Raw genomic sequence first — 22,474 nt, forward strand, 5'->3', positions numbered from 1 at the left:
TGGCAAGGAGCACAAGTCTTCTTAAGCTCTAAAGACTGGATGGAAAGCACGAATTCAATTGCATTACACAGAACACTCTATAACAGCATTAAGAAATGTATATTAGTTATTTCCACCATGAGTGGTGGAAATGAGTCAGTCATCAGTTAGTTTGCAGATGACACCAAGCTGGGGGCAGATGTGACTGAGTTGGAGGGCAGAAGGGCTCTGCAGCAGGACCTTGACCGCCTGGACAGATGGGCAGAGTCCAATGGGATGGGGTTCAATAGCTCCAAGTGCAGGGTACTGCACTTTGGCCACAACAACCCCATGCAGAGATACAGGCTGGGGTCGGAGTGGCTGGAGAGCAGCCAGACAGAGAGGGATCTGGGGGTGCTGATTGATACCCGCCTGAACATGAGCCAGCAGAGTGCCCAGGTGGCCAAGAGAGCCAGTGGCATCCTGGCCTGCATCAGGAATGGTGTGGTCAGCAGGAGCAGGGAGGTCATTCTGCCCCTGTACTCTGCACTGGTTAGACCACACCTTGAGTACTGTGTTCAGTTCTGGGCCCCGCAGTTTAAAAGAGACGTTGAGATGCTTGAGCGTGTCCAGAGAAGGGTGACGAGGCTGGTGAGAGGCCTTGAGCACAGCCCTACGAGGAGAGGCTGAGGGAGCTGGGATTGGTTAGCCTGGAGAAGAGGAGGCTCAGGGGTGACCTTATTGCTGTCTACAACTACCTGAGGGGTGGTTGTGGCCAGGAGGAGGTTGCTCTCTTCTCTCAGGTGGCCAGCACCAGAATGAGAGGACACAGCCTCAGGCTGCGCCAGGGGAGATTTAGGCTGGAGGTGAGGAGAAAGTTCTTCCCTGAGAGAGTCATTGGGCACTGGAATGGGCTGCCCGGGGAGGTGGTGGAGTCGCCATCCCTGGAGCTGTTGAAGGCAGGATTGGACGTGGCACTTGGTGCCATGGTCTAGCCTTGAGCTCTGTGGTAAAGGGTTGGACTTGATGATCTGTGAGGTCTCTTCCAACCCTGATGATACTGTGATACTGTGATTAGTTATTTCCACCCGTCAAATACATATATAATAAGATATTATAGAAGCAGCATAAGATTAGGTCTTCATTACTTTTCAGAGTCTTGCTAAGAAGAGACCAAACTATTACTATTTTGCAATAATACTCCTTTTACTCAGACTCTTCAGAACAAGAACAAAAATACCTTTATGCTTGGTAGTTAATTAGAAAGTTCATGAGCCTCATAATGTCACTCAATAAAGGAACAATTCCCATCTTTATTTAGTAAAGTCATAATTTGAAACTCCAAGTCATCACCTAAAAGTAACTTATGAGAGTTTAAAGGACACCTAAACTTAACTAGATATTGGTATAAATTGAGTGTAGACTGCCCAGCAGATCTGACAGATATTATTAATTTCAGCTCTTCTAACTGCCAAAGTTCAATCTAATTAGTAGTAAGAGTACAATTCTCAAACTCTTGGATAAAATCTTTCTGAATATCTGAAAGACATCTACAGCTTTTATTTCATGTGGCATAGTATATTTTCTACATGATTTTATAGCAAACCATTTCCATCGAGCAAAAATGAACGTCACTGGTTTTGTTACTGATTCCAAAATACTATTTTAAAGAGAAGCCTTTCAAAAATCCATAGATTCAAAGAATGGTTTGGGTTAGAAGGGACTTTGAAGATCTGGTTCCAACCCCCACTGCCATTGTCAGGGTCACTTTCCATCAGATCAGGCTGCCCGGCTCAACCTCTAGGGAGGAGGAATCCACAAATTCCCTGGGCAATCTGTTCTAGTGTCTCACCACCCTCACTGGAAGGAACTTCTTCCCAATAACCAGTCTAAATCTACCCTCCTCAAGCTTAAATCCATTCCCCTCTTTTCCTTGTAAAATGTTACACCTCACATGGAGCAGAGGCAGATGACTGGAAGGACCCCACTGATTTCAAACACAAGCAGGTGGGACTCAGGGAAATCTCTTCCCATGCATCACACCAGAAGTTCCAAGAAACAGAAATGAAATTCCAGCAAAGTTGAACTAACCAACAGAGGGCAGATTTCGCTCGAGGTGAGGAGAAAGTTCTTCACTGAGAGAGTCATTAGGCACTGGAATGGGCTGCCTGGGGAGGTGGTGGAGTCGTCGTCCCTGGGGCAGTTCAAGGCAAGGTTGGATGTGGCACTTGGTGCCATGGTCTAGCCTTGGGCACTGTGGTAAAGGGTTGGACTTGATGATCTGTGAGGTCTCTTCCAACCTTGGTGATACTGTGATACTGTGATACTGATTCTCACAGGGATACGGAATTCTTATTCCTGCTAAAGCCCAGATCAAAACCACTTTGCTATCAATGAAATCCAAACTGACATCAAATCTTTTTACCTGAAATCCGTAATGGCAGGCTTGGACAAAGCTTTGCTTATGGAACTAGCACATAGTTCCAGATAATAAAGATTATATTTGAGAAAGAAGGAGATAAACCTCTCAAAGTTCAAGTAAGACAAGTGTTCTAAAACATGCAGCTCAAAACTGTTGAGGCAGAACCTTCAGCTCTTGCAAAAGTTCTCAAGCTACCCATCACTGCCATCCATGCAAAACCTGATGACTGCATACTATATTAATTCATCAAAAGTAATTCATATGGAGAAAAAAAAAGTTTTCATAATGCATGCTATTTATAACCTTAAGTAAGGAAAAGACACAACAGCAACCTACCAACTGAAAAAAAAAATCACAGAATCATAGATTGGTCTAATTTGGAAGAGACCTCAAGGATCATCCAGCTCCAACCCTCTACTGTAGGCAGGGACACCTCCCACTAGAGCAGGTTGCTCAAGGCCTCCAATGATCAAACTGGACCAAAACATTAAAACTGATTGTTCTAATGCACTAGCAGCAGCATGTGGTTCAATACTCCAATTAATTCTCCATTAAAATGTAAGTAACCATGTTAAACTGCTTCATTGATTATTAGAGTGTTGCAAACATCTGTGTATTGTGAAACCACAAATGACTCTTGTCCCTTTTAAAACTAATCTGTAACACTAACAAACACATAGACTCTATTTGCCATCAGACTACAAGTGATGCCAGGTGAACTCCACTAAGTTTGTATTTAATTCTCTCTAGTTCCGAGTTTGAACTCCAAAGTTAATCTGGAACATCTGGGACACCATCGTGTGCCACATCTGCCAGGGCTCACAAAATGCTCCTATCATAAAACAATGCAAGTTTAGCACAGAACCACAGAATGGTTAAATTACAATACAGGAAACAGCTGACTCAAAAATAATAGAAATTATAGACAGATTAAAAGCCCTCATAACTTTTAATTAAGCAATAAATCACAACAGACTACAGAGGACTGCTGATTTATGCACTCCTCAAGCGAGAAGCAGTAAATAAAATTAGGCAGGACAGAATGCACATCTTACTGGAGAAAAAGAATCTATCCTTTGGCATTTCAATCCCATTTAAAAATCAGCTTGCCTTTAGTTTTTTCTTCTGATGGCTATTGCGGCTGTTTGAGCTGATCCTCTAGCTCAGACATAGGGGAGAGATGAACATTCCAGGGATAGGCCACATAAATGGCAACAATAGATAAATTAATATCATTTCATTGGAGCATCAAGAACTTAATGTCTAGAAGCACAGCTTGTTCTCCCCTTTTTCTCCGGCTAGCTTCTGCTGCTGCAGCTTTGCCTGTCGTCCCCCGGCTGCTGTTTTGGCTACTGCTGCTTTGCTGCTTCGCCGCCGCTTGACCCCTCCCCCATCTCCCTTAAGGTTATTGTTTGTTTGGGTTTTTTTTCCCTCTTTCCTTCTCTAGTTATTATCTCTCTTTACATTGTTATACTTATACTATAAGAAAATACAATTTCATCTTTCCCTGACTTTCAAAAAAAGGGTTCTGTGTTGTGCTGAGTCCACTTCTCCCCGGGGGGAACCTCCCCCAACCCGGGACAGAAGTGTGTTGCAGGATCAGTGCTGGGCCCTATCCTCTTTAACATCTTCATAGATGATCTGGATGAGGGCATGGAGTCAGTCATCAGCAAGTTTGCGGATGACACTAAGCTGGGGGCAGATGTGACTGAGCTGGAAGGCAGAAGGGCTCTGCAGCAGGACCTTGACCGCCTGGACAGATGGGCAGAGTCCAATGGGATGGGGTTCAATAGCTCCAAGTGCAGGGTGCTGCACTTTGGCCACAACAACCCCATGCAGAGATACAGGCTGGGGTCGGAGTGGCTGGAGAGCAGCCAGACAGAGAGGGATCTGGGGGTGCTGATTGATACCTGCCTGAACATGAGCCAGCAGTGTGCCCAGGTGGCCAAGAGAGCCAGTGGCATCCTGGCCTGCATCAGGAATGGTGTGGTCAGCAGGAGCAGGGAGGTCATTCTGCCCCTGTACTCTGCACTGGTTAGACCACACCTTGAGTATTGTGTTCAGTTCTGGGCCCCCCAGTTTAAAAGAGACGTTGAGATGCTTGAGCGTGTCCAGAGAAGGGTGACGAGGCTGGGGAGAGGCCTTGAGCACAGCCCTACGAGGAGAGGCTGAGGGAGCTGGGATTGGTTAGCCTGGAGAAGAGGAGGCTCAGGGGTGACCTTATTGCTGTCTACAACTACCTGAGGGGTGGTTTTAGCCAGGAGGAGGTTGCTCTCTTCTCTCAGGTGGCCAGCACCAGAACGAGAGGACACAGCCTCAGGCTGTGCCAGGGGAGATTTAGGCTGGAGGTGAGGAGAAAGTTCTTCACTGAGAGAGTCATTGGACACTGGAATGGGCTGCCCGGGGAGGTGGTGGAGTCGCCGTCCCTGGAGCTGTTCAAGGCAAGATTGGACGTGGCACTTGGTGCCATGGTCTAGCCTTGAGCTCTGTGGTAAAGGGTTGGACTTGATGATCTGTGAGGTCTCTTCCAACCCTGATGATACTGTGATACTTACTTATAACACAGAGATGGGTGATTACCTGTGGGCCACGAGGAAAGATGAACTGAATTTGTCCAAACTCATATTTGCAACTCTTCTTTTTGTGCCTGCTGAAAGAGGGACTTGAGGAGGAAGGGAGAGGCCCAGACAGCTGTACAGTGGAGACAGCTTTAATTTCTCCTTTCTTTCCCCAAACCCACCTGCATGTGACTAGAATGAATTTCAACTTTTGGAAAACAGCCCTTGCAAACAACAGACCTGCCTGACATGGGGGTTGTATTTGACAACCGCTCAGAAAGCTGTAATTGGGCCTTGAAATCCAAGTCTCAAAGTGGCTTATATCCCAGCTAGCAATCTGGTAATGCTGACGATCCTGATGCTGTCACCTAAAAAAGATGCAAAATTCATGTATTCCACTTGCAGTTCCAATGCTCAAATTTATCTTATGGCAAGCCCAGCACAATCTTTCCAGTCATGTGAGGAGAGATCAAGAGGAATACAGTAGGTCATTTGCACTTTTATTCTGCTGTCTTGGAGGAGGAAACCAATTAAACAACATAAAAAGAAAATAAAATCCATTCCTGAATCTATCAATCAGCTACAGTGCATAAAACAAAGCAAACTGAACAAATGAGATGGGCATAATTCCTGGGAAATGGCCACAGGAAATGTCTGCACCAGAAAAAATATTAATACTTGTTAAGTATTAATCAATGATAACTGCTGTAGATGGAACAACACAGCAATATTAAATACTTTCAAAAGGCAAGACCAGGGTTATTTTAAGGACCATAATGCAAGAGGTGCCTGAGCTTTCCTGGGTTTTTCAGCAGCTCTGACAGACGAATTCACATAACATACATCTTCATGTCTATTTTCTCTGTTTGAGCAGCAACTTTATTTCCAATTATTCTCTTTTATTCATAAAGGAGAGTCAGAAAATAGGAATTTTCTGCTCTGAATGCTCAAGATCTGTTCACAGCATGCAGGTGAGTCAGCCCATCTCAAACAATTTCTGTTGCTCTTAGAATGAAGTTAACCAATTGAATCTGGTCAACTTTAAACTGAGGACACACAGAATTTGCTGTATATTTATGAGAAAATGCAGTCCTTCTAAAAGACACTTCTGTCCAATGGAAACGTGAAGAAGTGACCATAATCCCAATTAACAACCAAGTTAGAGCTGTAAAATACTGGAAAAGGTTGCCCAAGGATGGAGCTGAAGCCCCATCCCTGGAGACATTCAAGATCTTGGGCAGTCTGATCTAATTGGACGTGTCCCTGCTCACTGCAGGGGGCTGGACAAGATGTCATTTGAGGGTCCCTTCCAATCCCATGCAACCTGTGAATGTGCATACCTAGCAGGGCAAAACCTAAGGTCACATACAGATGCCTGTATGAGACATATCCAGACTTAGATATTTGGCTGATCAAAGAAGAGATGAGACACTCTGTCCTGCAGAGAGGAGACTCACTTAGAATCACAGAATCAAACAGGTTGGAAGAGAACTCCAAGAGCATCCAGTCCAACCTAGCACCCAGCCCTAACCAATCAACCAGACCATGGCACTAAGTGCCTCAGCCAGGCTTTTCTTGAAGACCTCCAGGGACGGTGCCTCCACCACCTCCCTGGGCAGCCCATTCCAATGCCAATCACTCTCTCTGGGAAGAACTTCTTCCTAACATCCAGCCTATACCTACCCCATCACAACTTGAGACTGTGTCCCCTTGTTCTATTGCTGGTTGCCTGGCAGAAGAGGCCACCCCCCACCTGGCTACAATGTCCCTTCAGGTAGTTGTAGACAGCAATGAGGTCACCCCTGAGCCTCCTCTTCTGCAGGCTAAACACCCCCAGCTCCCTCAGCCTCTCCTCATAGGGTTTGTGTTCCAGGCCCTTCACCAGCTTTGTTGCCCTTCTCTGGATATGCTCCAGCACCTCAACATCTTTCTTGAATTGAGGAGCCCAGAACTGGACACAGTAGTCAAGGTGTGGCCTGACCAGTGCTGAGTACAGGGGAAGAATAACCTCCCTTGTCCTGCTGGCCACACTGTTCCTGATGCAGTCTTCTTTACTGCAGTCTTCTTGGAACAGGGGCCAAAATGCCTTGACAACTCTCCTTACAGAACCTTCCTAGAACAGCCTTGCACTGGTTTCTGATGGTAGCAAAGACTACATCAGGACAATGCCAGTACCTAATTTACCAACCCAACCTTTGTTCAGGCTGCATGCTCTGCACAGCGACTCAGAGTGCCCACATAAGTTCCCTAGATGGGAGAGAGCTGGTCTGCCCTCTGCCAGATGGACTCTCAATGAACACCTCATACATGTATTGTTGCATTTACACTTGAAAAAGTTTTGAAATCATGTGGCAGTTGCTACAGACCTGTAAATTCCTGCAATTAATTTCATGACTTGAATAGAATACATGTGAAAAGAAATTTTCACAGTCACATTATAGCAAGCAGAGTTTTCTAATCAGCAAGGCAGTATTTTGGAAGCTGTTTGTACACAAGAGAAATTAGAAAAGATGGCAGAGAGAAGGGAAATGTGTAAAAACCTTCATTGAAGTTGCCAAAAGCAAGAAAAGGGCTACTCTTTTGTGGCTCACTCTTTCTGGTCACATGATAAAATGCCTGGTGCCAAATAACTGTTTTTCACATCTGTTACAATCTGAAGAGGTGAAGAAATACCAACTTTTTTCTTTTTTTTCCCCCTAAATATTTTTGGATTTGTTCCAATTAGAACAGAAGTTAGGTCCTTATTTCAACTGCTATGCAGTGCTTCCCCCCCCTCCTTAATGACTGTGAACTTAAAACTGACAACAAATTGCACTGCAAAACTTTGCAGAGAAGAAAAAAAAATTACTAAAAAGAGGAAGGAAGGAAAAAAAAAACCCAACCAAGATTAAATCTGCTGCCAAGGAACAACCAAGGCATCAATCCTTTGTGTTCTCCTGTTCCTAAGACAAAGACAAGCAAGAGTAAGTCCAGTCTCAGTGTTAGATGCTGTCATGCTGATTTATGACATATGCTGGTCCAACATGACATATTGTCCACGAGAGATTCAGCACAAACCAAATTTCTTTCCTTAAAAAATACTGCCCAGACCAATTGAACTTCAGTTCCTTAGGTGAAATGCTAATACTTTCTCCAGTGGAGCCACTCAACCTTCTGCATCTGATTTTCTATTTAATTCCATCACCTCTGCAGAGAAATAAATAGGACAAAACACTTTGGGTGTAATTCTCATCTTTCACTATATATTTGCAGCATGCTATTATTTTAAGCAATAATTATTTCAGCAACAAGTATAGGAGCTGTATCTGAATCAGAAATAATTATGAGTAAATTTAGAGTTCCAGAGATGAAAAAATATCACTTTCTGTTACAGTGAAAAGTCCTGTTTTGATACATATGTCGATAAGTACTTGGGGTAGGGGCTGAAGGAGGCAGAAAAAAAGGAGTTTAATCTGTCAATACAATGCTGCTAATTTTTGTGGATTCAGAATAATTCTAGGAAGGAAACTGGCAGTGGGAGATACTTCATTTCACAGAGTGCAAGCGTACTCCCACAATTACAGAAAAGAGCATTACAACATACATCAGGATGCACTATTATTAAAGAGAACTTTAAAAGAGCTCTATAGAAAACAAGCCAAGTGAAAACCACTTTGGAGGAAGTTGTTTAGCTGCACCATTTCTGCAAGGCTAAAGCTTTTCATAAGTGGCAATTGGGAAAATATGTTTATACGACCCTTTATTCAACAGAAAACCTGCAGGAAAAATGAAAATCAAATGTAGGTAGCTATTGAAGCTGAATACAAATTTAACATATGCTGGGAATTAGAGTAGATGCTACAGGGTTATTAGCCTGAAGGACAAGAGGAGAAAATGGTTGTACTCTCCTTAGGAAGCCAAGCAGTACCCCACTCACATGGTGGGCTCTCCAGACGCTCTCTCTGGGAAGATGAGATAGTGCTCAGGCTGAACAGACTCAGCTTGCTACTTTTACTCATTTAATGAACTAAATTACTGTTTAGTATCAAAACTTCCAGTCACAGCAAGAAAAGTGTAAGGAAACCAGGAGGTTCTCGCTATTTTTTTGACACCTAAAATTCTCCCACATTAGTGTAGCAGGCAAAAAAAACTTGTCATTTTTATGATACTGTAAAATCAAACTAGAATCAGAGGACAAATGTTTTCCGTGCTGTAACTCCTTGCTTTAAGACTGAGTGGGAGGAAATCAAACCTTCTGAAGGTAAAAACCAAGATTACGGAGAGGATTTGTGTTTCAAGAAGCCAAGTCGAACACAAGGCAAATGAGTATTGATAGAGCCAAAGGATAGCCTGGCCACGTCCTTGCATTCCACAGAAAGGGATCTTACACAGCCAGTGCTATTGACACAGCAGCACAGGACAGGGCTCAGACACGCTCCTGGGAGCCCACATATGTGAGAAGTGGAGATTTTATGAGTGTCTCGAGAAAGTTCAGCTTACTGCAGAAAGGCTTGGACTATCACAGTATCACCAAGGTTGGAAGAGACCTCACAGATCATCAAGTCCAACCCTTTACCACAGAGCTCAAGGCTAGACCATGGCACCAAGTGCCATGTCCAACCTTGCCTTGAACAGCCCCAGGGACGGCGACTCCACCACCTCCCCGGGCAGCCCATTCCAGTGTCCAATGACTCTCTCAGTGAAGAACTTCCTCCTCACCTCCAGCCTAAATCTCCCCTGGCGCAGCCTGAGGCTGTGTCCTCTTGTTCTAGGTCCCTTCCAACCCAAAGCATTCTATGATTCTAAGACTTGTCTGACAATTAGAAATCTACATTGTAGAAGAAGTGATTTAAGCAGGAGCTATTTACAGCTAATACATTATTAATGACGTTCCTAAAGACCAATTTCTGATACTGAAAAGTAAGGGTTAGAGATGCAATGCACCACTCAGGCACTGGATGTGAGCTACATTGGGGATAGCACTGAAAGATGCTGGGTACAAACTTAACTTCTAACACAGGAAACTAACAGTTTTGGAAATGCTTGGTGTCCTCATCATCAGAAGGACCCAAAGCTGTTGGAGCAAGGTCAAAGAAGTGCCACAAAAATGATCCAAGAGCTGGAACTCCTCTGTTATGAGGATCATAGACTCTGGTGCCAGCTTCTCACTTTTCCCCAGTCCCCTCTGTTTCTCTGGTGGAAAGCTCTGCTATGCTGATAATATGGTGTTGATAACACCAAGATAGGCTGAGGAAGCTGGGGCTGTTCAGTCTACAGAAGTCTTTGGGGGGACCTTACAGTTGTCTTCCAATGTCTGAGAACTGGAAGCCCAGAGAGGGACTTTTCAAAAGGATGTCCAGCAATAGGACAAGGGAGGATTGTTTAAAACCTGAGAGAGAGTAGAATTGGACTGGATCTGAGGAAGAAGTTCTTCAGTACAAGGGTGGTGGGACTCTGGAATAGATTGTCCAGGGTGGCTGTGGATACCTCCTCTCTGTGGAGGTTCAAGGCCAGGCTGGATGAGACCTTGAGCAGCTGAGTCTAATTGAGGGGCATCCTGGCTCACGATGGGAAGATTGGAGTAGATGATCTCTAAGGTCCCTTCCAACATGAGCCATTCTATGATTCTATGACATGCAAACATACATACATGCATAGACATGTATAAAGGATGTATTTACACAAAGGAAGAGTACAACCAAGTATTGCACCAAAACAAAGGAGAAAAATAAAATCTTTTATAGTCAGCTACACACAAAATCTCTCTCTCTCTCTAATATATAACATATACATTATTAATATATATTTATATATTAATAAATATAAAATAATACATATATATATATTAATTCACAGATAGGGGAATGGGCTGCCCAGGGAGGTGGTGGAGGCACCGTCCCTGGAGGTCTTCAAGAAAAGACTGGATGAGGCACTTAGTGCCATGGTCTAGTTGACTGTCTAGGGCTGGGTGCTAGGTTGGACTGGATGATCTTGGAGGTCTCTTCCAACCTGGTTGATTCTATGATTCTATGAAAGAGGCTGCAAATGTTTTATGTCTGTATGTAAGGGCAAGACCATAACTTAAAGGAAGAAACCCAAGCAAAATATAATAGTGTTGTATGTTGGTTATTCAGAAACTTGACTGTATACAAAATTATTGCTCTGGGAACAGTTACCTATCTAAAAGAAGGGGACTTTGTTTTATTACCATGCCTTGTACATGCTGTATTTTCGTTCTTTAGGCAGTCCCCTTGACACAACCTAAGGGTATTTTTGGATGATGGCAATTTAGTTGGCCAAATATGAGCCCAAAGTTGCCTACAAAACTGGCTACTGAATGTGAGCAAGTCAAACTTCATTCTGCACACTACTATGTTGGTTCTAATTATTGTTTTAGGAACTATAAGCATGAAAAGCCCTGGAAGCCTCTTAATAAAAGGCCTTTTCTGAACAGACCTTTCCTACTATTACAGATTAGAAAAAGTGAAAGATCAAATATCTCCTGACCCCACCTGTAGACCAAGCCCAACTTCTGCCTTGCAAGAGCCAGTGACTTCTACACAGTTACCAGCAATCTCCAAGCCCATCCAATCTTGTACAAACGAATGGTGAGTTTTTAAAGCCTGTACTTTTGTAAAATGCTCACTTTCAAAAGGAAATCTGACACTTTTTTTCTTTTTCCTGATTAAAAACGATGTTTACTCTGAAGTGCAGGTAGGACCAAACCAGTTATTTTCTGTGAAAAGGCTACCAGAGATTCACACATTCCTCACACCTGCTTTGAGAGATCTGATCCCTAAACGCACCACTGCCCTCCTGTTCCCTTTGGTTAAACTTCTGTCTCCAATTTTAGGAGAAGTACTTGCAGTTGTAACATGTGAGGTGTCTGCAGTTCTCATACTCCAGAGTGAGTGCCAGAAAATATCATGAAGAATAAAATACTCATTTTGAAGAAAGCAGTTAAGTTCAATTCTCAACCACATTACATTTTTTTCTCCCCCTGCTGCCTTCACAAATGCTCCCAATCCTTTACAAACGTTTGCTTAAATGTGTGCTGTATATATAAATGGAATAAACTACTTGCTATGATATTTGTTCTTTAGCAGGACTGGGAAAAAGAGGGGGAGGAAGGAGAAGGAGGGAAAGTCCTGACAAGAATATATATTAGAGCAATCAATAAAAAGATAATCCTTGGAATTCATGAGTCTTTAAAATAAGATGCATTTTCTTGTAGTAATCCTAAAAAACTATAAAAGAATATTCAAGCAATAAACCCCCCATAACTCATATTTAACCTTTCATCATGTATAACTACATATTAAATAGCTTAGCAACTGCATGCTGTGTAAGTGCATTCAAATAAGAGCAGAAATAGAAAAATGTAAATGCTACACCTCTTTTAACATGCACTGCACAGCCAGGAACATCTGCCAGCTGACCCCATAATCCAATTGGCTGCTCAGAAGCAATCATATCCTTAGATAAAAGCTGCACAGCTTCTACAGGCAATGCCCATTTTCTTTAAGAGATGGAGCAAAATGCAGTTAGCCAGCTCTTCAACAATTTTTGAACACTTAGAGGTACAAGACAAAAGCAATTCAACATATTAGGTGGAGCTGCATTAAAATACTGTCATCTCGCCCCCCAAATACTGTAATTCATCTTTTGCATTCACAGGGAAACAACACAGAGGAAGTTTAACACTGAAAGTGGCTACATCAAATCAAGTCATTATATGAGAATACCAAGCACATACAGCCCACACAAACTGTTTGTCAGTTTTACTAGCAAACAGCAAAACCAGGAATGAAAATCTGGGGGGGGCTGAACCTATTCACAGAACCGCAGAATCAGTCAGGGTTGGAAGGGACCACAAAGATCATCTGGTTCCAACCCTCCTGCCATGGGCAGGGACACCCTACCCTAGATCAGGCTGGCCAGAGCCTCATCCAGCCTGGCCTTAAACACCTCCAGGGATGGGGCCTCAACCCCTTCCCTGTGTAACCCATCCCAGGGTCTCACCACTACTACCATCTATGATAATAATAAACAGTATCACACAGTATCACAGTATCATCAGGGTTGGAAGAGACCTCACAGATCATCAAGTCCAACCCTTTACCACAGAGCTCAAGGCTAGACCATGGCACCAAGTGCCACGTCCAACCTTGCCTTGAAGTGCCCCAGGGACGGCGACTCCACCACCTCCCCGGGCAGCCCATTCCAGTGTCCAAAACACCTACAAGCTAAATTAATTCTCCTATCTGAGCTTACTTTTCACATCTCCTGCAAAAGGAGCGGAATGTTTGAGAGGTGCTACGGGCAAGGGGTGAGTGAGGGCATTTAAGATACTCCAGAAGGGCCAAAACCAGCAACCAGCAATAGAACAAGGGGACACAGGCTCAAGTTGTGCCAGGGGAAGTATAGGCTGGATGTTAGGAGGAAGTTTTTCACAGAGAGAGTGATTGCCATTGGAATGGGCTGCCCAGAGAGGTGGTGGAGTCATCATCCCTGGAGGTGTTCAACAAAAGCCTGGCTGAGGCACTTAGTGCCATGGTCTAGTTGACTGGTTAGGGCTGGGTGCTAGGTTGGATTGGATGATCTTGGAGGTCTCTTCCAATCTGGTTGATTCTATGAAAACCTGTGTGGAATTAAGAGTATAAATCCCACAGAACATCATGCAGTAACAAAATGTGTTGTTGCTCTCTGAAAAAAACTAAACTTTAACTAAAAAAATTCTGTCTCAAGTACAGGAGCAACCTGCACTACACCAGCTGGACTTACTCCAGGGAGACAGCCATTTATGAAACAGTTACTTGTGTTCATCAAATAAATTGTCTTGATAATGCAAACTGTCCCCTCTCTAAAAGCAGTAGCTTTGCTAAAGTATCTGTGTTGGTGGGGCTATGGACATGTTGTGAAATGCAAGAGAGAGCTGCGTTTCAGACAACACACTCTCTAGTTAAATTTATGTGAAATACCTGAAAGGCACTGGAAAAAAGAGACATGCAGAGGTCTGTCAAGAAGCCTACAAAACACCCTTCACATGATGAGGGTGAGAAGATTATTTGGCTTAATAAGAAAGACACAACCTGACTGAGGGTTATAACTATAAGAGACTGGAAAATGGAGGGTTCTTCAAAGTAATTGATTAAGCAATAACAAGATCCCATCTTAGAAGCAGTAACTAAAAATACCCAAACAAACAACTCTAAAAATACTGAAGAAAATAACTAAGGAAATACTAAGGAAAATCTACTGGCACCTGGAGGAGCTTACTATTGTTTTCAAGTTATCTAACATCTTTATCAACTGCACAAAGCAGAACATAATACAGTAGCCATTGAAAGAGCAAATCTCAGCACCATGTCCCATGTCCAATACTAAACAAAGGAAAGTATTTTACTGCTGGTATTTAATCCAGATTCTAGACAAATAATTAGGATGTCACATATTTATATTTAGAGAATCTATAAAGCTTTGCTCTAGGATTTAAACACCTCCCAGACCAGAGGAAAGAGAAGACGATCTGCCTTGCAGTGGATTAATGGTATGTGTCCAGCTTAGCTAAACAGCAGCACAATCAGCTAATTTAGCTTACCATCTGGGTAGGCAACTTGTGCATGCTGTGATGTGCCTAAGGACCTCAGTGCTTCTAAATCAGTGCTGGAAGTCAAAGTCCAGCGGGTGCAGAGAAAAGCTCCTTCTGAACTACACAAAGGATGAAGAAGTGTTTGGGGAGGCAATTAATAGCACCATGTACACGATACGCATGTGTTTGTGTATCTAAGAGTACAGATATATACACATACATACACATGCTTCCCTTATTAGCAGTTTCTTCTTATCCTAAAAAGCTCCAAACTCTACAGAATCTGATCAAATCCTACAAATCTAAATTGGAAAAAGATAATCCATTTGTGCACTAAACTGGCTAGAAATAGGTTGTTTCTATGTTAAAAAAAAAGCCCCCAAGAATCCTGAAGTCAGAGAGAACGAGGGGAGAGAAAGGGGAGAGAAAGGGGAGAGAAAGGGGAGAGAAAGGGGAGAGAAAGGGGAGAGAAAGGGGAGAGAAAGGGGAGAGAAAGGGGAGAGAAAGGGGAGAGAAAGGGGAGAGAAAGGGGAGAGAAAGGGGAGAGAAAGGGGAGAGAAAGGGGAGAGAAAGGGGAGAGAAAGGGGAGAGAAAGGGGAGAGAAAGGGGAGAGAAAGGGGAGAGAAAGGGGAGAGAAAGGGGAGAGAAAGGGGAGAGAAAGGGGAGAGAAAGGGGAGAGAAAGGGGAGAGAAAGGGGAGAGAAAGGGGAGAGAAAGGGGAGAGAAAGGGGAGAGAAAGGGGAGAGAAAGGGGAGAGAAAGGGGAGAGAAAGGGGAGAGAAAGGGGAGAGAAAGGGGAGAGAAAGGGGAGAGAAAGGGGAGAGAAAGGGGAGAGAAAGGGAGCAAAAAACCCCCATGAAAACCAAAAAGTGACAAACCTGTAGGAACCGACCTAGTACATTCCTAAGGCACCACTACCAGAATCTGCAACAGCAACCCCCCTAATGAATTCTGTGACTTTCAGATCAAGACATGTCTTCCCAGAGAAGGAGCAAAAAGCACCAACCACGTTTACATTAATACCAGCCATGGTATTCCGCGAGCGCCGTGCACAGATAAACCTTACAAAGCCATAATTGCCAAGTTTAAACAATTTCGTTCCTTGACTATCTTCTGAAAGGCTTTTTGAAATTAGCAAATCTAATGTGTGTGGGAATAGGCAGCGCTTTACAGCCCTAAGTTTACTTTTAATGGAAGTAGTCTGCTGTGTCTATGGGTAACAAACCCCAGTATCTTTTCATTACAAAGGAGCTTATTGTTACCATACGACTTACCGTGGGATTTCATTTTGCCTCTTTGGTGATCTGTCTGATCTATTAAGAAAACTACTGAGGTATGGTCAACATAGACTTTATTGCAGTTTTATATTTTCATAGTCTCTGCTGCTTCTGTTAGGCTACTGCCTATGAATTTCAAATAGTAATAAGGAAAAGGAATTTTTAAAAGCAGTATTTACCAAGTTTCTCTCAGGAAAAATAATAAACTACGAAGAAAATGAGGCAAGGTCAGAATCAGGTGTTAGAAGTGGTGCTGCATCCCAGGACATGACTGCTGCAGCAATGCCTGTGCAGATAAACAACTGGCTCCACCAATTATAGCACAAATAAGTCACTACACAAATAAAGCTTTGTATGAATGCTACTGAAGTCCTTCTCCACTTACACTGCAACATAATTTACACACACATATATATCTATCTATACACTTTTTATGTCCACATATATTCACAACATATATATGAAGATCCTTCAGCATGACTGCTCCTGTCCTGTCAATTAATTTTCATGGTTGATTCTAGAATAAGGGACATGCAAAACTGAACAGTACTTCATCAGTGTTAATTAGTGCTGAGATTTAATCAGCTAATGTAGGAAATCACTATTAGTTTTGGAGAAATGCATATCACAGTAAGTAGCATTCAAACAGATGCTGATCTTTTTCTGAGACTAGCAATTCACAGATTATTTTCCTCTGATGGGATACTTCAACATTGAGCATACAGAGATTAATGTTCAAGGGAACTGGTGTTGTGTTGAAAGGAAACATCGTTAAAAATGGCAATATATGTTTAACAAACATTTCTGCACCAACCATAGTCTCAGAGAGAATTAATAACTTTTTTAATACCCATGACATCTGAGCTCCCTGATGCCTACAGACTGTCCAGGTGGCTTCCTGTGCTCTGAGAGACAAAAATTTCTTCATACATGTGCTAGTTTGAGCCTAGCTGGGATGTTTTGGTGAGAAGAATTAGATTATAGGCTGTGAAAAGGAAACAGTGGTGATGTCTGCTTCACTCACAGGCTTGCTGAGATGTGTAAGAACAAGAACACAAACATAGTTAAGGGAGTTGCTCTCTGGCTTTGGCTCTAGCTGCAGGCACTTCTCTCCCTAACCTGCTAGCTAATCCTGCTTCCCAACCCCTCTGGCCAAACCTCCAAACTCACCTTGAACATAAGGCAAAGTCTGGGGTAAGGTGGAGGGGTGGGGAGAAGGTGGAAGGGTGGTTGGGAGCCCCTCCTGGGGACTCTGATTTCTGGGAGGGCTGCTGTGTTTCTGTATTACCTTTTTAACTTGTAGATTTCTGTATACATTGTAAATACCTGCTTGTATATTGTGCTGAGCTGTAAATATAAAGCTTCATTCAATTCCCAGATCGACTGAGCCTAGTCTGGGAGATTTTAAGTGTGTGTGTGTGTGTTTGGGTAACACCCAAACCATCACAACACATGAAATATGTTTTTTCAGGTCAAATTATGCTTTTACATGAGCATCTCTCCCTCAATGCTCGCTCAGGAAGCTCAAGGATTGCCTACAGTGTCTGACACAAGGAGTAGTCCCAGAGAGAACTCCTTTTAAACATTTCTTCACCAGCACAGTACCTTTTGACCACACTTTAGAATACAGTAAGCAGAGAGAGATTTCTGTTGGCTATTTAACGCTGCTCACCTGATTCTTGAGATCCAGCTTTGGGCAAGGACGTCCTCCATTGTACGGCTTCTCCTTAAGCCACTTGGATCGGACTTTCACCCCTGGTCCGCAAGAAGAGCTGCAAGGGGACCAACTGGACCAATCGCTTAATTTGCAATCAAATGGGCAGGGGACCGTGCAAGATTCTTCAATGTAACCTAAACCAGAGATTTAAGAAAGGTTTTAATCACTCTAACTAATGAACTCCAATCTTCCTATGTTTCACTGCAACCTGTGTGACCAACACAAATAGAGAACTTCTTAAAGACAAGTTGTTTAGCACACCTACAGCACCTACCTAACATGAGATTATGATCATAGAATCAACCAGGTTGGAAGAGACCTCTAAGACCACCCAGACTAACCTAGCACCCAGCCCTAGCCAGTCAACTAGACCATGGCACTAAGTGCCTCATCCAGTCTTTGCTTGAACACCTCCAGGGATGGTGGTGCCTCCACCACCTCCCTGGGCAGCCTATTCCAATGCCAATCACTCTCTCTGCCAACAACTTCCTCCTAACATCCAGCCTATACTTCCCCTGGCACAACTTGAGACTGTGTCCCCTTGTTGTATTGCTGGTTGCCTGGCAGAAGAGACCAACCCCCACCTGGCTACAGCCTCCCTTCAGGTAGTTGTAGAGATGATACATTTGGTTTAGTCCAACACAAGCCACAGTAATAGTGACTGATGTAAAGGACACATGCTGGTAAAAGTATCTGTCTTGAAGCTGGCAGGCACCAACAAGTGGTGATTATTTTACCTATGAAACTGTGGCCACTGTTGGTTCAGAAGAATTAAGTGTATAGCCCAAGTGTGCACTCCTTTAGTATTATGCCAGCCATCTCCAGAGCTGGCATGGGCAGGGGGCCAGAAGCTCTCTTCCCAGCAGCCAGAACCAGAGGAACCAGAGCTACTCCTTGGCAGTTCCCACAAGATGCATGAGCAGATCTACCTGCAGCCTGCCTGCTGGAGCAGTGCAGGATTTGTTCTTGGGAGAAGCAGAGGAAATCAGCTTCTCTCTGGTAGTTCTCTTTACAACTGTTTTGTTTATTCTGGATTTCATCAATAGCATTTTAAACTTTGCTTTCTCCTTAACCTGGCTCGATGTAAAAGTCCCCCAAAGACCGTCACCTCTTAAAATCAGAATACCAGACATCTGTGGGACTAACACATCGTTGTGGCAAAATCCAGCAGTGTTTTTCAGGTCAAAACCAAAGTTCTTCTATAGAGGAAACAACCCTACAGCTGGTTCAGGAGCTGGCATATGAGAAGAGAGATTAAAGAGAGCCCAACACTGGCCATGGAGCTCCTGGTTTGCAGGAAGGCAGTAGAGGGTGGCCAAACCCTCAGGGTCTCTGGAGAATTACTGGCATCAATCTTGGGTCAGTGGAATAGCTTCTGTACCTCCCTGCTTACCCTGCTGCATTTGTTCTACTCAAGTTTCTATTATCAGCTTGTCACATCTCTATGTACTATTTTAATTTAAACAAAAAAGAGATTTCATGTTAGACCATGAAAGTCAGTGGTTGCTAAGACCAAGCTTTATTACAGGCAGCTTCAACCATCTGACAGCTTTGGAAATGATGGTCATGGAAATAACTGAATTTCATCCCTACCATATTTCTGAGGTTTCTAATTTTTATGCCCTTTCTCTCTGTTTTGTTTTTTTTTTACCCACACTAACACTCCCCCTCTATTCCTTACCTACAAACAACCAAATTAGTTCATTCAATTTTCTTTTGTGAAGGGTTTCCCCACTCTATCAAGAAGACAGTCACTGCAGCAGGGAGGAAACAATAAAACCCCAGGAAAAACCCAATCCAAAAGCAGCTGGCCTCCAAAATCCTCAGAGAACAGCCCCAAACAACCGAGAAATGCCAAGGCTGAGGCACAGAGTCAGATTTACCAGCACTACCATTCCTGAACCTCCTGCTGACTCCAAACTTGGACTACTGTTGTGGTAGGCACATTTTTCTGCTCCACCAGAGAGGCAAGCGTGGAAATGGACACAAAAGGACCTGGAGCCACAGAGTCTGGCCTGCCCAGGGTCCTGTGGTGTAAGGTACACACACTTAGCTTGTGCCTGCCTAGTGCAAGGCCTGTGCTTTTCCCAAATTAGGGGAAAGCAAGCCTGTGGCGTTGCCTAACATGGTATGGTTTGGCTAACTGCCATCCTGATTGGCTATTCTTGTGTCCAAAGGGCAATTAATCTCGGCCCACATTGATAAAAGGAGATAGACAGGTGAACGACCTGCTTTTGCTTCCCTGCTCTTTGCCTGCTCTCTCTGCTGTGCCCAGCCCTGCTGCTGTTGCACACTGCCTTACTGCTTGCCTGCTAAACTCCGCTGCCGCCAGTTACCAGGAGCAGAGCCTGGATGTCTGCACACAATCAGCCTGTGTGGCCAGCCTGACATCGTGCTGAGACTGCACAACATCTGCCTTCTGCACCTGAAGGTCCTGCCTAGAATCCCTGGACAAGCACACAGATCGTCCAGAAGAAGCCAGGAGACAAGGTCAGAGATTGTCTGCGTCTTTGCCTAGAAGCTGGGAAGATTCAAGCCTCAACATCCAACAAGACCGAGTCCCCTGAAAGCATCTGGGCACTGTCTGGACTGTGGCTAACCCCCATGGGTGGGGTAATAATAGAATCATAGAACCAACCAGGTTGGAAGAGACCTCCAACATCATCCAGTCCAACCTAGCACCCAGCCCTAGCCAGTCAACCAGACCATGGCACTGAGTGCCTCATCCAGGCTTTTCTCAAACACCTCCAGGGATGGTGCCTCCACCACCTCCCTGGGCAGCCCATTCCAATGGGAAATCACTCTCTGTGAAGAACTTCCTCCTAACATCCAGCCTATACCTACCCCGTAAATGCTCAAATGCCTCTTTGTAATTCTCTACTGCCTTCTGCCATAGCAGAAAGAGCTTGAGCCCAGCGACTGGGCAAACAGCATATTGGCCACAAGCGGCATTTGTCTGTGGGAATAGTCTCTTCCAGTTCAATGAATGATTATCTATTTTTGCTGGCTATATTAGATGTGGATATTATCCATAGAATCTTTCCATAACCGTGTAAGAATCAAAATATCATTAAGATCAGTGGTCAGGGGTGGCGAGAGTTCTGAATAGCCAAATGAATAAGTAATATTAGTTTTAGAACATATCATCTCACATCAATTAATTAATCTTCCCCTCCACGACAACTATGTTGTGTCCTAAGCATCAACCCAGAGCAGCAATACACTGCTGCTTCTCCTGCTCTCCACGCTCAAGTCAGTATCAACCAAAGTTTCAGATTTATTTAGGTATCCCTCACCAGGCAATATGCTCCTTCTAGAAGAACGTGAAATACTGATGTTGTTTTTGTAAACAGAGACTTAAAAAACGCCAGAAGCAACAGCAGCTCCCTCCTTCGATTCAGTGCTGCTCTATTTCTTCTTTTTCCCTCCCTGATGGTACTTTCGCCTCTTCCTTTATGGCGGCCACCCGGCAGCCTGACAGCTGCAATCATTTCCCCAGTAACTCGGGCTGTAACTCTTCCCTAATGCTGCAGACCTGTCCCCATATGGTGTGCTCAGGGTTCCTTTGCTACCTTTTATCTCTGTGCGTTGCGCTGCCTTTTCATTTGCAGCTCCAAAGCCACTGGAATTGGGTATCTCAATTATTGCTGACCCAATCCATTACAGTGGCATTCACACGTTTGAGATATTTCAGCTTTGCCTGCTCATCTAGGTGGGCCTCCACCCATGCACACTCAATTATCTTGAGTACTGTGTCCAGTTCGGGGCCCCTCAATTCAAGAAAGATGTTGAGGTGCTGGAACATGTCCAGAGAAGGGTGACAAAGCTGGTGAGGGGCCTGGAGCACAAATCCTATGAGGAGAGGTTGAGGGAGCTGGGCCTGTTTAGCCTGGAGAAGAGGAGGCTCAGGGGTGATCTTATTACTGTCTACAACTACCTGAAGGGGCATTGTAGCCAGGTAGGGGTTGGCCTCTTCTCCCAGGCAACCAGCAATAGAACAAGGGGACACAGTCTCAAGTTGTGCCAGGGTAGGTATAGGCTGGATATTAGGAAGAAGTTCTCCACAGAGAGAGTGATTGGCATTGGAATGGGCTGCCCAGGGAGGTGGTGGAGGCACCGTCCCTGGGGGTCTTCAAGAAAAGCCTGGATGAGGCACTTAGTGCCATGGTCTGGTTGACTGGCTAGGGCTGGGTGCTAGGTTGGACTGGATGCTCTTGGAGGTCTCTTCCAACCTGGTTGATTCTATGATTCTATGATTTTCAACATTGACACTTTCTCCCACACTACCCCCACCCAAATGAAACTCCCAAAGATCCCACTAATATTCTATTCCACCTGTTTAGGTTGCCACTCAAAGCAATTCATAATACATTATGATAAGTAAATGAAATTTTCTCATGATAGATTTATGAGAAGCATTTTTTAGGCAGTTCTCCAAAGAGTTCTGTTCCACCACCATATGAAACATCATTTTCCCTTGGGCTGTGTGACAGCCTAGGTAATTAACTCTCAATAGAAACAAAGAAAGTGCCTTGTTTCAAAGTAGGATTAGACAGAGGGGTTATCAACTTATCAGTGAAGGCAAAATGGGCTTAGCCTTTTGGCAGTTCGGTACCTAACTCTGTAAGAAAAAGAAGTGTAAGACAGAAAAAGAAAAGAGAAATAAAATGCAAAAGAAGAGGATAGGAAAGTCACCATAAACAAACCCAAAGTAACCTATTGTATTCCATCCCCAGGAAGCATTATGAGGATCCCTCAGTGAACCACAGAACTTGGAAAGATATCTCATTGCTAAGAGGTCAGCTCATCATTTTTTTGAGTTTCTTCACCCATATTCCTAAATTGCATTAAGTATAAACAAAGAACAGTCAGCTAATGGAGCATTAAACTACCATACTGCCCTGAGGAAGCCAATTCTCCACCCTGAACAATGCTACAGAATCAAAACAGGAACATAACTTTCTTCTCAGAGG

The 22,474-nt window shown here is 43.9% G+C and overlaps 1 protein-coding gene across 5 annotated transcripts in view; it reads right to left on the reverse strand.

Moving 5' to 3' along the window:
• The window catches only part of THSD7B (thrombospondin type 1 domain containing 7B), a 427,787-nt gene that overhangs the window by 96,597 nt on the left and 308,716 nt on the right, over window positions 1–22,474 (reverse strand). For all 5 annotated transcript variants that reach the window (XM_064155654.1, XM_064155664.1, XM_064155685.1 and 2 more), the window contains exon 16: window positions 17,457–17,635. In XM_064155654.1, the coding sequence (XP_064011724.1) occupies window positions 17,457–17,635 (179 nt within the window). The remainder of the gene's footprint in view (window positions 1–17,456; window positions 17,636–22,474) is intronic.

Source organism: Pogoniulus pusillus, chromosome 2, assembly GCF_015220805.1.
Source record: "Pogoniulus pusillus isolate bPogPus1 chromosome 2, bPogPus1.pri, whole genome shotgun sequence".
Taxonomy (NCBI): domain Eukaryota; kingdom Metazoa; phylum Chordata; class Aves; order Piciformes; family Lybiidae; genus Pogoniulus; species Pogoniulus pusillus.